At 43.0% G+C, this 16,463-nt stretch overlaps 6 protein-coding genes and 1 long non-coding RNA gene across 8 annotated transcripts; 3 read left to right on the top strand and 4 right to left on the bottom strand.

The window, feature by feature from the left end:
- Nucleotides 1-889: 889 nt before the first annotated feature.
- Vps16A (vacuolar protein sorting 16) lies at nucleotides 890-4,150 on the bottom strand. The gene is made up of 9 exons (XM_002055871.4): nucleotides 4,011-4,150; nucleotides 3,740-3,929; nucleotides 3,415-3,685; nucleotides 2,664-3,352; nucleotides 2,472-2,599; nucleotides 2,266-2,414; nucleotides 1,921-2,204; nucleotides 1,268-1,863; nucleotides 890-1,208 (listed from the first exon to the last, which is right to left on the bottom strand). The coding sequence occupies exons 1-9, from the start codon at nucleotides 4,064-4,066 to the stop codon at nucleotides 1,061-1,063; spliced, it is 2,511 nt and encodes an 836-aa protein (XP_002055907.1). The 5' UTR covers nucleotides 4,067-4,150; the 3' UTR covers nucleotides 890-1,060.
- Nucleotides 4,151-4,474: 324 nt separating this feature from the next.
- TrpRS (Tryptophanyl-tRNA synthetase) lies at nucleotides 4,475-6,294 on the top strand. Its single transcript, XM_002055870.4, has 4 exons — nucleotides 4,475-4,779; nucleotides 4,878-5,289; nucleotides 5,346-5,925; nucleotides 5,985-6,294. Exons 1-4 carry the CDS (start codon nucleotides 4,584-4,586, stop codon nucleotides 6,087-6,089), a joined length of 1,293 nt encoding a protein of 430 aa, XP_002055906.1. The 5' UTR covers nucleotides 4,475-4,583; the 3' UTR covers nucleotides 6,090-6,294.
- Nucleotides 5,150-6,623, bottom strand: LOC138910905 (uncharacterized). 2 transcript variants are annotated; one of them, XR_011416100.1, is made up of 3 exons: nucleotides 6,303-6,623; nucleotides 5,965-6,071; nucleotides 5,150-5,892 (listed from the first exon to the last, which is right to left on the bottom strand). It is a non-coding gene; the product is annotated as an uncharacterized lncRNA (long non-coding RNA). The 2 variants fall into 2 exon arrangements; XR_011416099.1 differs by having other exon boundaries at nucleotides 6,307-6,619.
- Nucleotides 6,624-6,851: 228 nt separating this feature from the next.
- Nucleotides 6,852-9,575, top strand: sage (salivary gland-expressed bHLH). Its single transcript, XM_002055869.4, has 2 exons — nucleotides 6,852-8,139; nucleotides 8,206-9,575. The coding sequence occupies exons 1-2, from the start codon at nucleotides 7,478-7,480 to the stop codon at nucleotides 8,468-8,470; spliced, it is 927 nt and encodes a 308-aa protein (XP_002055905.1). The 5' UTR covers nucleotides 6,852-7,477; the 3' UTR covers nucleotides 8,471-9,575.
- Nucleotides 9,114-10,885, bottom strand: ATP6AP2 (ATPase H(+)-transporting accessory protein 2). Its single transcript, XM_002055868.4, has 3 exons — nucleotides 10,728-10,885; nucleotides 10,130-10,482; nucleotides 9,114-10,065 (listed from the first exon to the last, which is right to left on the bottom strand). The coding sequence occupies exons 1-3, from the start codon at nucleotides 10,774-10,776 to the stop codon at nucleotides 9,502-9,504; spliced, it is 966 nt and encodes a 321-aa protein (XP_002055904.2). The 5' UTR covers nucleotides 10,777-10,885; the 3' UTR covers nucleotides 9,114-9,501.
- A 222-nt stretch (nucleotides 10,886-11,107) lies between these two features.
- Rnb (R and B) lies at nucleotides 11,108-14,873 on the top strand. The gene is made up of 7 exons (XM_002055867.3): nucleotides 11,108-11,452; nucleotides 11,516-12,106; nucleotides 12,162-12,500; nucleotides 12,558-12,764; nucleotides 12,829-13,379; nucleotides 13,441-13,516; nucleotides 13,717-14,873. The coding sequence occupies exons 1-7, from the start codon at nucleotides 11,198-11,200 to the stop codon at nucleotides 14,671-14,673; spliced, it is 2,976 nt and encodes a 991-aa protein (XP_002055903.1). The 5' UTR covers nucleotides 11,108-11,197; the 3' UTR covers nucleotides 14,674-14,873.
- sro (SDR family oxidoreductase shroud) lies at nucleotides 14,757-16,003 on the bottom strand. The gene is made up of 2 exons (XM_002055866.4): nucleotides 15,831-16,003; nucleotides 14,757-15,758 (listed from the first exon to the last, which is right to left on the bottom strand). Exons 1-2 carry the CDS (start codon nucleotides 15,947-15,949, stop codon nucleotides 14,882-14,884), a joined length of 996 nt encoding a protein of 331 aa, XP_002055902.1. The 5' UTR covers nucleotides 15,950-16,003; the 3' UTR covers nucleotides 14,757-14,881.
- Between the last annotated feature and the right edge of the window lie 460 nt (nucleotides 16,004-16,463).

The raw sequence follows: 16,463 nt of genomic DNA, 5'->3' as shown, positions 1-16,463 counted from the left end.
AAGTTTTCTATCTGTGCGATCTGTAGGCGTGTACAAAAACCTTTTTGCGCTACAAAATAGAAATAGGCAAAACAAATAAACTTTGGAAACCAACTCAAACCTTCTAATGAAAACAATAAATTAAATATATACCTATTTCTATATTTTAATGTATTTCATCTTATATAAGACTGCTGTTATGTTCGTAAATATATTTAATATATATTATAATTAACGAAAAATATAAACCATACAACACATAATAAATTATATGAAGAAAAAAATAAAACAACAAAAAAATGCAAGCTACATGAATAGTTAGTGTATTCATACTCTACCTATATACATACGACTATGTACTATACTATATACATACATACATATATATATATATATGTATATATATATATTAAATGTACTGTAATTTACTAAAACTCGTAATTATGTACATGTAGAAAAATATTTGAAGCGTATGTGTGTGTAACCATCAAAAATCAACTTATATTGTAACAAGGACTAAAGTTGTAGGAACCTGAAATATGACGGGTTTTAATATCAAGTAACCTTACTACATCATAAAAACGACATCATCATTAACATTATCATCCACAAAAAAAAATAAAATAAAATAAAGTAGTAAAATATTCTCTTTTTGCTTTATGTGATCTATTATACATATACATAAAACATACATAATTACATACATATATATCTATATATGTACAATAAAAAATGTCCTTGTAAAAAATGCAACATTCTTTTCGTTTTCGGTTGAAATAGATTAAGTGTAGGCAACAAATAGCGTATGTTACTTTCCCAATAAGTGCGAACTCCGCGTCAATCTCCTGGCATTTGGAATAGCTTTACGCTGCAATACATATATGATAGATATTCCATGTTCACAAGAATATTCAATTAAAAGCAACAATTTATTTGGTTAAATATTTGAGTATCATTTGAATATGTTATCATATGTTCTTCAGCATTAGCTTAGTCTGAAGTTTGCAACACGCAACATTTAATGGAACAATAATAATTAATATAATAAATAGACATATATATTATTTATGGAATGTTTAGTTCAATGTCTTGCCTGAAGAATGGCTATGAAATTACAAATCTTTTCGAGCAGCGCCTGATCTCTAAGCAACTGCATCTTTGTCTGTAGCTCATACAGGCTATGCAAATCCCGTTGCTCAAAAGCGCAATCGATGGCCTCCTCGTACAAGCTGCAAATTGAGAAGTTTAATATAAAAATCTTTCGAGCATATAGAAATCCACAACTAACCTGGCTCGCATGTACCAGTACACCTTGCGCTTGTCCGGGCAGCGTAAAATATATTTTCGAGCCTCTCGCGTATTTTCCTGCTGCAGACAAACCTCAACAAAGGGCTCATATCCAATGGGACTCTTCTTTCTCTTCGAGAAATTTTCCAGCTCCACCCAGTTAAGCTTCTGGGCCAGAGAAAGTATGCGTAACCACCAGAATCTGCGATCGGGTACATTGAATTCGGTCTTGATTTTTTCCACCTCTTTCAACTCGCCCAAATTCAGCAGCTGCAACATTGTGTCATGTATTGACAGTCCGTTCAAAGCGACGGCACCATTATGCTTGTTAAACAACGTCTTCTGAAGCTTCAGCATGCGTGAAGTGTCGTCGCACAGTTTTGCCTCCACGGTGCATTTGCCCTGTGCGTAGCTGTTGCCAATAATCGACAGATTCGATTCAAGATCTTTGCTTTCAATAGCATTTTTAAAATTATATTCGGCAATGGACTTGTAATCGTCCTCGGTGTTGTAGATATCGTAGAGTGCGGTGCGACTGGACTGCATCATAATGTTCTTGTACATATTTAGAGCCAAGGGATATTGTCTAATCACCATCTGCAAATTGTACGGATGAGATAGCGTTATAAACTATACGAAATTCGTAATATTTACATGAAAATTAGACAGCATCATTTTCTTCTTGATTTCGAGCAGCACAAAAGTGACCAGCTCCGTATCTCCAGATTGTGTAGCACTGGCCACAGCACGCTCAAATTTGCCCATCTTAAGAAGCAGTGGGACCTGCAATGAAGCACGAGGCTCTAGCTCAAGCAGCTTAATAGCCAGCTCATCGCGTCCATTTTGATGCGCCTTCTCCGCTATATTGCAAAAGGAAATGCCTTCAATAGAGGGATTCTTGAATTTCTCCGTAATCTTGCGTGCCACCTCATTATCATCTGTAAATAGTGGGTATCCATCAGCAATTGTAGAATGGGCGAGTAGATTTGACTGGCTTACTCTGATCATGCATAACTTGATGATAGGCCCAATGTTCTAATATCCAAGATTCGGGCAACTTCAGATGCTTAGCCACTTGTATGGCCACAGCATAGTGCTTGCGAAAGACTAGACGACTCAAAATGACATCGGGATTAAGATGAGAGAACCTGCAAAAATGCGCTTTAGTATTCCAAATTTCAATAAATTATTACATAATAGTTTACTGTATATAAGTAAGCGGCATGGCGATTTTATCGTGACGCAGTGTATTTAAAACTCTCAATATTCTTAAGATGCGCATATACTCTTCCGGATTATGAGACGGTATGAATGCCTTGCCAAAGTAAGCTGCCTGTAATGTCATATTGAAAAATTAGTTTGTAACAAGTTTAATTAAAAGAATTTTTTTAATTTACTTTCATGAGGCTCTTCTGCGTTTCGGGACAGAACTCATATGCTGCAGCCTCGATGCACTCGTTGACAGCTAACTCAATGTCTGATCGGCACAGGCTTAGATACTGATCGGATTTGTAGGATTTTTCCTCAAATTTCTTCTGTGCCTCGAATAAATAACTGGCCGGCAATTGGCTATTAACAGCAAAGATATTCTCCACACATTTCGGTAAACGTTGAATCATTTCATGTGAGCTTTGGGTTATAATACGCACACCATCCATTTCGGCGACCAGAAACATGACGGGATCATAGGGAAATTCACTTCTGTCCGCATTCCGATTGACAATCAGCAGATATGAGGGATAGGAAATAACGACAGCATCTGCGTCGGCATTGTGGGTATTCATAATCCATTCAATTTGCAATGGCATATCCTTGCGGCCCGTATCGAACTCGCAGTACTTCTGTCGCATATCGACACTGCCCAGCCAGAGCAGGCCTGTGTTAGTGTACAGCGCCAGGTGCTGGTGGTTGTACGAAACGGATATCTTTATGATACGATCGTGTGGTTTCTCAAACAAATTGGCGATTACGGTGCCCACTGTCTGGCCATGCAAAAGTTTGATGACCTCGCGGTCGCGACCCAGCAGACAGTAGCTATTGCGACCCTCGGTCACAATCTCCCAGCATGAGCAATTCGTATTGGAATCTATAAAAAAAAGCACACTCATAAGGAAAGGGCTTCGGTTAAGAACTAATCGATTCTCTAACTTGGTATATCAGGCAGCTTTCGCTCCGTTTTACTGCTGTTCTGCTTGAGGAAGATGCGACCGGAAGTTGTCATAACGGCCACCCCAGTGCCTGCTGCGGACTGAAAGACCTTAGCCTCTACAATCTTAATGACGCTTGCCTCGCCGCCGATGCTATACGATTCCTTTTCGTTGCCAAACATATCGTAGACAATGACCTTGGCATTTTCCAGCACGCATATAAGCTCTTCGGTGTCAGACCAGCCCATTGAGATAAGCTTTCCATGGCTCCACTGTAACTATATAATTAACATCCAATCGTTGCCCACTACTTTCTAGATGCTTACTGATATGTGACCCATCTCATTGCCGGCGGTATCAAAAATCCTAATCATCGGCCTGGAAGTACCTTTGACGGGCACCAACTTGGTTGCATCGCGTATGGCAGCCAAAGGACCTCCATACGGGGCAGCCACAACTTGCATGTACTCCAAGTCCAAATCGATTGGCCAGTCTGGTGTTGCTAGCTCGACTTTTCTGTGGGCGTTCGGGTGCAAGGTATACACAAAATATTTGCTTCGGTGAAAAGCATAATTTGATGATTGTTTCGACAATTACCTGTAGTAGTCCGGCTGCACATTGAACCACTCACCCGTATTGTACATTATCGGCATGATTACAGATTTATTTAACAATTAATTTAAATTAATAATAAACAAACGTTGTGCATTTTCCATTTGCTGCACTTGTTGTTCTTGCTAGAGAATAAAAATATTTATGTAACTGTTACTTATAATAAGTCACGAGTCACTCTTATCACAGAAAATTCAACAGCGCAGGGTTCTAAAACTGGCTAAAATACAATATAACTTACTGAAAATTTAAAATTAATATTATTCGTATCGTTTTAAGGCGTATGACTATTTGCCTATTTTTTAGTTGTTCATACTAGCACCAACCAACTAGCACAACATATGTTGTTTGGTTAGTGATACTAGGCGATGTTTTCGGCTAGCTATCGGTACAGCTATCGTTACAAACGGCTGTACGGTCAAACGTATCGTGTATGAGCCCCCAATGCATGCTTGAGCGCTGGCTCTTACACATGTGAAAGGCCAATTTCGACAGCCAGTATTATTTGCTACAAAAAAACGCTTAACACGACTTAAAAAATTATTAATTTATTAACAAATGACGGACACAAAGCAAACGGTTGTTGAGGGTGTCGAGGCACTCACCTTGAATGGCAAATCAGACGCAGAGGCTGTTGAAACGGCAACGGACGCAGTTGGTGCAGAGACAACAACAACAAACGCGGACGATGTTGTGGATCCATGGAATGTGGCTAGCAGCAACGATGCAGGCATCGACTACGACAAGCTAATAAGTATGCAATACCATTTGATGGCCATTTAAATTTGCACATCTTAGAAATTATCTGTATATAAATAAATACACATGTGTATTTTGGTTGACACGTTGCAGAGCGCTTTGGCTCAAGTAAAATCGATGCGGAACTTATCGCACGGTTCGAAAAAATCACAGGAAAGCCAGCTCATCACTTCATTAGACGCGGCATATTCTTTTCACATCGCGATCTACACACAATTCTTACACTACATGAGCAGGGCAAACCATTCTATTTGTATACGGGTCGTGGACCGAGCTCTGGGTCCTTGCATATGGGCCACTTGGTGCCTTTCATTATGACCAAATGGCTGCAGGAAACGTTCAATGTACCATTGATCATTCAGCTGACTGATGATGAGAAGACCCTGTGGAAAGATCTGAAAATCGAGGAGGCTATCAAATTGGCTCGGGAGAATGCCAAGGATATTGTCGCAATGGGCTTTGACTTGAACAAAACATTCATATTTAATAATTTGGAGTTTATGGGGTAATTAGAGTTGTAGAATCGTCAACTTATCATATAATTAATCTATGAAATTTCAGCAAATGTCCTGCTTTGTACCAGAACATAATTCGCATCCAAAAGTGCGTCACCTTTAATCAGGTGAAAGGCATATTTGGTTTCGGTGACTCGGATATTATTGGTAAAATCGGGTTTCCCGCCGCTCAGGCAGCGCCGGCGTTGTCAAGCACATTTCCCTTTATCTTTGGCAATAAGAAGGTGCACTGTCTTATACCCTGCGCCATCGATCAAGATCCATATTTCCGAATGACACGTGATGTGGCGCCGCGCCTCGGCTTTCCCAAGTGTGCGCTCATTCACTCCAGCTTCTTTCCGGCGTTGCAGGGGGCTAAAACGAAAATGTCGGCCAGCGAGCAAAACTCTGCCGTCTTTCTTACTGACACGCCCAAGCAGATTAAGAACAAAATCAATAAATATGCATTTTCGGGTGGGCGCACCACGGTGGAGGAGCATCGTCAACTGGGCGGCATACCCGAAATCGATGTGGCCTATCAGCTGTTAAAGTTTTTCCTCGAAGATGATGACAAGCTGGAGGAGGTGCGCGTGGCCTACGGCAAGGGTGAAATGCTAACCGGCGAGATTAAAAAGCTGGCCATTGAGGTAAGCTGTTAAAAATGATACTTGTATTTACTAACTTACATATTTTTTCCCCCCGCCAGACTGTCACGCCCATTGTGGAGCAGCATCAGGCAGCACGCAAGTTGGTTACGGACGAGGTGCTGGACAAATACTTTGAGATCAGATCGCTGAAATTTGGCAGTTAGAAGTAGCATTAATATACACAAATAAATGTATTTATATTGATTTTTGTTTGCCACAGCTGTAAGCTTGTTGCACTCAGAAGCCTCACGTTGCGCTCGCTATTTATTTACTAAGCCAAGCAAAATTTTGTGTTATTATTTTTATAAGCACACATAAAAACAAAATGCAAACAACAAACAATAAACGGCTAGAATTTTTCAAACGCAACGACCGACCCACTTTAACTAGTTGTAAAATAGCCGTAAAACTTCGGACTCCAAATGGGGGAGTTGGCGATCGGGCCGACACTTCGAATCTAAATGGGCTACTCGGAAGCTCAACTTATATACTTGCTGATACCGGGCAAGCATCTGGTTAAGCAGCTAAAATAATATAGTATTTTAACTTGTAGCTGCGCAAAAATGTAATAATTTCCGTGTGTAATCTGAGAGTTATTGAACGCATTCAATTTCTGTTTCGGGCATAATAATGCAATATTAATAAAGCGAAAAATGAATGCAGCTACAAGCTCTGAGTTGGGTGTATCTGAAGCCTATGACGTCTCCGGGCCTACTATGCGCCTGCAACTAATATAGTTATTATATATACATATATATATATAAATATGTTCATATATCAAACTCTTTCCTATTGATACATACACATGTATGTATTTGACGTACATAAAGGTATGTATATATGGGCTCCTATTTTTTTTTTTTTTTTTTTAATTAACCCAAAACACTTGTGTTTACACGCGTCGAAAATATATATACACCTATAGCCCAGCCTATATACAGAGTTTGACGGTGCGCGCTTGTGTATCGCATACGAAGAATGCTGCTGCAAAGAAAAACTGAACTCAAACTGAAGTTGTGGCGACGATCGAGACGACGACAACGACGACGACAGCGATCCAAAAGGCAGCTGCCCATAAGCCAAACGCGACTCCAACATTGCACACGCGCTCATCTTCAACTGTCGCTGACAATAGAAGGAAATTAAGCCGCAACGACCTGTGCTATTGTTGTTGCTGGTGCTGCTGCAAGGCAGGTATACAAAAGGAAAAGCCGACACACGATCCCGATCACGATCCTTGTTTTTATTGACACACGTACTAAACGCACTTGTCATCGCCGGCAATTGTAGAGTTTTATCAACTAGCTGACGCCATGAGCACCAGCTCCAATGATGAATAGCTGATGGATTCACTCAGCTGTGCCAGCTCCGAAGGAAAAACGATTTTCTATTGAAAACTCTTCCAGCGACCAACTCAACTACATATGTATGTATGTACACACACATATAAGAAAAAACAATCCCGATACGGAATAAAAAATCGAAAGTGGGGATCATTGGCCAGACGCAGGTTGTCGCCAGCGGACGTCAAACGGCAATCGGCTTACGCGTGATGAGTGATCAATTGCTGAGCGCTGCCGCGGACGATCCACCAGCACTAATACCCACGCCCGTGTCATTGCCCAGCGCATACAGTATCGATGCAGAGTCCACGGAGCAGCCGGTGCTGCTTGAGCTGGGCGCCGCACAGCCGGCGGCGGCGGCGATAGCGAGTCTTAACTATACACTAGCACCGGATGGAGGCGGACTGCTCACCTATACGGCCCCACATGCGCACAGCCTCAACTATTCGCCCACATTCTCATCCGGCTATGATAAGCAGCCGCATCCTCAGCACAATCTCAGCCTGATAGCGCCCGGTATGGGCAGCGCGGCGTACAGCATCAGCATACCACAGACGGTGTCCATGTGGCATGGTGGCTGTGCGCCCGTTGTTGAACCCAAACGCAGTGAACTGGTCGCTGTGCCACCGCCCACATATATGACCTATAGCGGTGGCGGAAGCGGCGGTGCCGTGGAAGTGGAGATCGCCAAGGAACAGAATCCGGCATGGCGCGAAAAGGCCTTGCAAATGGAGAAGGACTATAGGCGCACGGCCTGTGATCGGGAGCGTACGCGCATGCGCGATATGAATAAAGCCTTTGATCTGCTGCGCTCCAAGCTGCCCATATCGAAGCCCAATGGCAAGAAGTACTCCAAAATCGAAAGTCTGCGGTGAGTTGGCAATTATTGTTAGAAATATTATGGAAATATTTAAAAAACTTACACATACACACACAGCATCGCCATCAACTATATTAATCATCTGCAGGCCATGCTGCGCGAAAATCATGTTCTGCCCGAAACGGAATTGGTTTCCTTCAAGTGCAGCAGCCGCTCCCTGCAGTATGATGCCCAGGGCCAGCACCACAATCACTCCGCCAGCTACGAATATGAGAACAGCGCCTCGGCGGCTACGTCCTCTCAAAATGGTTGCACTTGGAGCGGGGGCAGCAGCAGTTCACCCAACTATGAAACCAATTCCAAGGATCATTGGAACACGTAGTGTTCGTAGATCAGCAGGATCAATGTGCAATTGCCAAAGAATGTTTCGGATTTCAAAGTTTTCATAGACGAACCTTTTTTGGTTTTGTAGATATCGCATACCAGTGTACTATGGATAATCTTACCTGTTTTTCCAGTATAAGACAAAATAAATTTTATTCTCGATAAACCTAAATGCAACGGGCGACCTGTCAACATTGGGGGTATCCGTATTATTTGTTCAGCTTGGCTATTGTAATCTTAAGCTAAGTTCACAAACCTTTGATTTTTAGAAAAAAAAAAACAAAACAAACAATTAAAGATCAATAAAAAATACATATAAATGGGTTCAGCATTTCTTTGATCAGGAACACTTTCAATTAACATTAACGTTGCTTATGATTTTCTCCACCAGAATAGTGTTAAAGAAAGGATCAACAAACCCAATTATCTAGAATAGGATTCTAAAAAGCTGCACAAATAAATTATATTACTATAGAATGCATTAGTTTCGAAAGCCAGCCTCAGAAAAATGTTATGTGATTTCTTTTTTTATACATTTTTGGAAATAATTTACTTTAAAATAAAGCCAAAAAATGATTTGATTACCGGATGTGTCTCAAGTCCTTAAAAAAATCATAATTAAATTCATTTAAAGCGGTTACTTTGGACTTTTTAGGTTATATTTATTTAACGGTACATTATTAACATTTTACGGCTGATAATTTACATAAGTTTGAATAAAGAAATGACTGTTTCGACTGTTTAACCTAAAAAGTACAACAAAACACAAAAGATATAACAAATTATTATAGTTGATAATGGAATAACTGAACTGCATTTAAAAGTAATAAGTTTTTAATACTTATTTATACGTATAGCTTGTGGTTAACACAAAGCCAACTACACACTGCTCACACACGCATACACACAATTTGTCCGCTAATGAATTGAATTTAGAACAGGATTTTGTTTTGGAGCTGGAGCTCTTCGCTGGCTCAACATAAATGAGGCGAGATAACAAGCGATTTGTGCGGTTTTTCTATCACGTGTTTAGTTGTCCTTCTTCATTCGTGTGGAGGTCATGCGGTAAATGATGGAGTCCCTGCCGGGATCCATAGCTCCAATGGCATAGCAGATGGCCAGCAGCGACAGGCCGAAGATAACCATGAACCATAGGATAATATTGAAAATTACGGGATAGTCTTCGTTGTAGTATTCGGCCAAGTTGAAGGGGTTTGTATCATCGGCTTGGAGAGTGTCACGCTTTGAGCGTGAGTTGGCATCCTTGTCTGTGGATAGCACAAAGAGCACCGAGTCGCTGGACTTTTGGGCGGCAGCTAGAAGACGACCAATGGCAGCAGAGATCAGCTTGTTGGCTTCATCTACAGCAACGGATTTCTCTCCATGCGCCTTAGCAATGCCATCGACCGACAGGCGAATGATCAATACATTCGAGGGCTTGAGCATCTCCGCCAAGTTCTCGGAAGCGGAATTAATGAAGCCAATTTCCTGCAGGAACTGTTTATCAGCATTGTGCAACGTGGGATTCAGGTGCTTGGTGGGCTTGGCAGCGGGCGACTCAAATTCACCAAAACAGGCCTTGAACGCTTGCACCTTTAGGAAAATGAGATTTGATGGATTAAGCTAGGTTTGGACACATTAGACAAAAGCAACTTACGCCCTCGTCGTACTGGTCAAAGTTAATATCGCAGACTGGCTCATTGGCTGCCTCCAACTCGGCGGCCAATGCATTCAGTGATTGTCCAGTATGGGATCCGACCAGCTCGTAGGACTTGGCATTGCCTGCCGACGTCACATGGCTAAGACCCTCCACATGCACGGCGATTACGCCCTTGGCCAGGTTGAAGGGATCGTTAATGGTCAGGCCGCTCCAGTCACTGTCGCCAACGACAGCATTGCCCATGGCAGCATACAAAACATCGCCGACATAGCGACTGTTCAGTGGATCATTGCCCTTGAAGCTTATCGCCTTTGGGCTGTTTAATACGGTGAACTCGCCAGCGGCATGAACTGAAAGTTAATTAATATTGTTATTATTTATAAAGATCCCACTATACTACTTAATGTAGTTAAACACTTAAAATTTTGCACAGATTCTGCGCAAGCAGCAGCAGTTGGAAAAAAGAGCTCCCCATCAACCACCACCCTTGTTGGGGGAGAATCGATGCGAGTTTGAGTTTTATATTTCACACAATTCAAGCACAACGTACAGTGGCAAAACTTTCTGCACACAATAATTATATTGAATAACTTACTTGCTGCAATAAATAGCGAAAAAATGACGACGTTTTGCAACATTTTCATTTTTCTGCCAGCCTTTTAATCATATGACGAACAACTGCACAGAGAAAAACCTACTACGCTCTGACTGTCATGTGATGGATAGTAGAAGTGGCGGCTATCGATAGAAGTCCATCGCTAATGGACAGGGCTGTTATTCGTGTTATCAATTATGTGACGTCACAACGGGACGAATGTATTTGAATACTGTATTGGCTTGCATCAAATTTGTTGCACTTGTCTCGCCTTTTGTATACTTTAATATTTAAATCTACATAAAAAATCAGTTTCTATTGATATTTTCTGGGATATTTTTGAAATGCCTTTTTGGTATTTTCCAGCTTGATACCGACGGTCACACGTTTTTTGTCGTGTTTTTGCGTTTGTTTTTGCAAAATCAACAAAAAAGTGTGTAAAAAACGCACATTTTTGTTTAGTTTTTAAAATGTTATGGTCCTTGGAACAGGTGGAGGGCATGTTGGGTGTCCTCAAAACCTCAACGGACAAAACTGTTATATACAAATGCCTAGTAAAACTACGCACAGATGTGGTCAAAGATAAAGATGGAATTGTGTTGTTTCGAACTGCTGGGGGTGTTCCGGTAATGGTTCGCCTCATTAGCAAACTCAATGAGAAGATAATGGAAGTGGTTTTGAGCATATTGGGCAATTGCTGTACGGATGATCAGGCTTGCATAGAGGTGAGTTGGCCAATATATATTATGAGATAGTTCTATAAATCGCCTTCTTGATTCCCATAACAGGCTGTAGAGTGTAAGGTCATTGCCCCGTTAATAACTATATTGAAAACCATACCCAATTCATTGATCCAATGTCGCGCCTGCCGAATGCTAGGCAATCTGGCCAAGAGCAAGAAGGCTTCGTCGTTTCTAATTGTACACTATAGCGCCATAGCGCCTGCCATTTGCCATATCATCGAGTCTACAAGCGCGGTCCAAACCAGCATAATGGCCTTTCGCGTCTGTCGTTTTCTGTTGGTCAGCAGTCAGTTCTATAAACACTTTTTGGTCTCAAACGGATTGCTACAGCTGATGCGTATCTTTGTGGCGGTCATGAAAAACAACGAGCTGCCCAAGGCATCAACACAGGACATTGAAGTGTCCACATTGATTGGCCTCAAGCGCAATCAGCATCGTGAAAAGTATTTCGAGGAGGTGGCACGCAATCTGGAAGGCGTACGCAGCGATATCTTTGACTATCAAATGCTAAAGAACACAACGCGAAACTGCGAATACATCCTGCCTAAGGAGCATGATGCCATTGAGCTTGCCTATGAGATCTTGAAATGCCTCATGCTACTCTCTGCGCAGCAGATTGGCATGAGAGCCTGGGAGGTGCGTATTGAGGCAACACAAAGGATCACATATGTTAAAATCTTTTCTTTTAAAGCTACTCTCGCGAAACACTTCCCTGGCACCCATAGTATACTTTGTCAAGGAGGATAGCGAGCAGCGCGCATCGGCACTGAAGATACTATCTAACTTTTGCAAGGATCCGTGCGCTTTTTATATGCTCAGCACGGCGGATTCGATTGTGGCCGCCTGTGAGCTGCTTATGGCAGTCAATATGGCCAAGCCGCTATCGGAGAGCGAGTGCCGACATTGTGTGAATATTATATCAACGCTATCGGCCGATGCTTGTAGCCGTTCCAAAATACGACGCTGTGGAGCTCTGCGCAAACTGGTGGCCATGATCCGAGAGTCGCATTCACAGAGCGAACGCTCATCTGTAAGTTGATGCCTTACAAATTTGAAACAGAGTTACAGAGTTACATTATTTTTTTAGTTATTTCACATTCTGAACAACTTTCAATATGACAATCTGAGTATGGAGCTGTTGCTGTATGAGGGCCTGGTGCCGATGCTGGTGCGTGAACTAAATGATTATCTGACCAGCGATGAGGAGCATCACAGGCGACGCCGCGAGGAACGTATTCAGGGCGGCAAGAAGCGCAAATTGACTGATCCCGCCACGCCTGAAACTCTGAGCAAGGTATTTCTATATATATGTTTTACCTATATTCGATCACTAATAAGCTTATTCAATTCTATGACAGTTCTCTAAAACCCAAGAGTCAATTAATTCGGACTTTGAATCGCCTAGCAGCTCGCCGCGATCATATAACACCACCAGCCCGTGCAGTTCGCGCAGCATGTCGCCCGTTTGTTCGAATCTCTTTGCTAATGATGATGATGAGAACTATTCACCAGCCTGCAGCGATGATGATGACGATGAGGATGATAGCAAGGCTAGCAATACTAATACGGATACACGCGAATCTCGCATAGCCACGAATCGTGCGCAGCCCGCCAATGTCATGGACATACTTAAGCTCATTGACGAGGGTACCGAAACTATTGACGATACCCTGTCCGACAAGGAAGATCTGGAAGAGCTGAGCTCCGATGTGCCGCCCAAGCTGGCACAGCTGCGCAATCAGGCGGGCGACACTATTGATGTCATTGAGAATTTAATTTACCGCATTACCCTGATGATTAACAAGCGGCCGGAGTTGGGAAAGCCAGAAACGCTGGATACTCTCATACGCGCTATTAATCTTTTTGGCGCCAATAATAATTTTGCCAATGCGCTCACCAATATATTGCTGTAAGTTGTGTGCTCCCGCTTATATATGTTGAATGCGACATTAATCTTCTACTTAAAACAGTGAAAGCCAGTTCTTTGCCCAGATCATCAAGCATGGCGTTGTGCACCAGCTTTATCAGCTGACCAAAGTGGAAGAGGTATGAGTCTATAAATTTCGAACTTCTCAAACGTATAGAAGGAAACAGTCCTTATTATAATATTATCAGACAATGCAAAAAAAAAAGAAATATCCGATCACTTTATCATATAGCTGCAAGATATGCGAGCTTAATTAATCTTCGGAATCCCGAAGCTAATTCTTCGATCTTGCTTCTCATATTCACGTGTTTAATTCCAGATGCGCAAGGATGGCTTTGCCTTCCTGGAGACGCTTACTAATGTGGGTGAATCCAACTACGGTAAGGAGGAGCTGGTGCGTCTGCTGCGTAGCGATGCGGATTTAAATGCACAACAACGTGCCGCTATTTCCGTGGCGTACATCATCAAAAGCCATCGGCTGCTCTATCAGTTCTTATATGATGGCAATGCATTGACTCTGCTCTTCGACTTGCTGTTGCGCAAAAAGAGCGACAATTTGTATGCGGATGAGGCGGCGGATGCGGTTACGGCCATGTCTCGCTTTACACTGGGCATTGTGCTGCCCGAGTCAGAACAGCCGGATGCGAATACGAACGTCTGTTGTGCCCAATTGAACGCGTCGACTGCGCCATTGCATGAACATTGTGACATGCGTTTTCTGGTACCCGGCGATCACGATGATGCTGAGGATGCTGGGAAGGATTCAGCTGGAGAGGTGGCAACGCTCACCATTGGCTTTAACAAGCAGCTACTCTGTGATACCAGCGAGGTCTTCAACAAGATGCTTAACAGCAACTTTCGCGAGGGCCACGACGGCGAGATACAACTCCGCGATTATACGGCCAATGGATTACGTTACTTCCTTCACCTGATTGGTTGCCATGCCCGACATCCGACCATGCCGGACTATGGCGCCCTGCTGCAAGCCTTCGAAATGTCGCGCGTATACATAATACCCGAGTTGGAGGCGCTCCTGCATGAGCGTTTGATACAATTTCTCGACGCGCACAATTGCCAACGTTTGCTGGAGTGGGCTTTGAAGAACTACCACGCGGAACTCACAGAGACGGCGATTAGCTATTATTTATGCGCCTCGCTGCCGGCACAGGATAAGTTGCAGCTGTTTCGTGCCGCCGAGGATTCGGTTTATGCCAGCGAATGGTTTCAGCTGCTCAACGATGCGGTCTACGAGAGATGCCGCAGCACTGGCTATTAGCTAATTTAGTTCCCTGCCCAATCTGCCAACTGTATATGTGATTATGTGTGTCTCCCTGTGTGTATGTTGCGTGTGCGTGTGTGTGTGTGTGTGTGTGCTTGTGCCAAATCCAAACACAATGTATTTAAAAACCCCAGGCCAAGTTTATATCACTGCACTACAATAATGGTAATCATAATAAACTGCATACTATAGTAAAATGTAGAATTTAATTGCACCGCGTGGATTCAAAGCTGGGCATGGCACAAAACTTGAGCACCAACCAATCCGTCAGCGGCGCCGGACTAAGCTTAAAGAGCCAACGATAGATTCTATAGCGCCACGGTTCGTGTATGTATATCGTTTCGGGCTGTGCATTGGTCAGCGCATCCCTGAACTTGTCAAGCAGTGCTGCATCCTGCAGCTGATTGGGTTTCTTGAAACCACCCAGTATGCTCAGATACTCATTGAATGCTCTAAAATAGCGTCCATAATGTTGCAATTGCTCGGCGTTGAATGCCTGCAGCATTTGCTGTGCCTGCTGTTGCTGGCGTGCGGCTATGTTGCTGTCCAGCACAAAGGAACCGGGCACAAAGTTGACCACCTCCATGCCATATGGCTGCAGCTCAATGCGCAGCGCATCGTTCCACACCCGAAGCGCTGCTTTGGAGGCGGCATAGGGCGCCAGGGCAGGCAGCGCCTGGAAGCCACAGTGGCTGGTCACGTTGATAATGCGTGCGCGATGCTGGCGCAGCAGCGGCAACAGCTGCCTGGTCAGACGCATGGTGCCCAGCAGATTGCAATTGATCTGCTGCTCAATTTGCTCCGGCAGCTGCCACTCAAATTCACCAAAGCACATGACGCCCGCATTGTTGACCAGCGCCATTAACTGGTAATCCGTGCCGGCCAAAAGCACGCCCAGCTTGCCGTGCACCTGATCAATGGAGGCGGGCTGCAGCAAATCCAGTTGCCAGGTGTGCATACGTTCCTGCTCAGTCGCACAGCTCATCTGCTGCAGCAGCTGTGCGCCCTGCGATTCCAGATTGTGGCAGCAGGAGATGACCGTCATGTGGAGCGCCTGGTAACAGTAGACGGCCAGGGAGTGCCTGCTCGGATAAGTAAATGTATATATTTTTTTTTGTATATATTCAGTTGTTGATAATGCCACGTTTGCTTACCCCAAGCCCGAATCACAGCCCGTCACCAGCACCACTTGCCGCTGGCCCACGCTCAGCTGACGCCGTCCCAGGCCCAGAGTGCGTTTCAAGGCGCGCAGCAGTTGATTACAGCTGCCCATGTCAGAGGATCTCGATGAACTGAAACGCACTCCCAAAAAAATAATAAATAAAAAATAACATGCAAAGCGAACCCGAAATTTTAAATCATCTTATACATACATACATACATATATACCTATATGTGCACTTGTGTACACTTTAAAAAAATGCTCCCTTACATTTTAAAGAAAATTACTGTGATATGAATATATTTCTTAATTAATTTAGTTTTCTAAATTGAAAAAAAAGTTGTTTAAAAATTTAAATTCGATCCGAAATTTAGAATATTTTTGATTTTTATGGGAATTTTTTAATGTTTGGATATACGTTTGTTTGAGTGTATATGTGTATATAGGCATTATCTGCAGGCATTATGCCGTCTGCTTAGGTATACATTTGTTTGTGTGTGCGTGTGTTCCAATACACATACATACACACTTAGATCCGCCTGCTTGCGACGCGCACCTTTTGAGTCTTACCTGCGTGTTAGGCTGGTGCCAAAAAAAATTGTATACATACGTATATTATTTTATG

The sequence above is a fragment of the Drosophila virilis genome, chromosome 2, assembly GCF_030788295.1.
Source record: "Drosophila virilis strain 15010-1051.87 chromosome 2, Dvir_AGI_RSII-ME, whole genome shotgun sequence".
Classification (NCBI taxonomy): domain Eukaryota; kingdom Metazoa; phylum Arthropoda; class Insecta; order Diptera; family Drosophilidae; genus Drosophila; species Drosophila virilis.
This window is presented reverse-complemented; position numbering and strand designations above follow the sequence as displayed.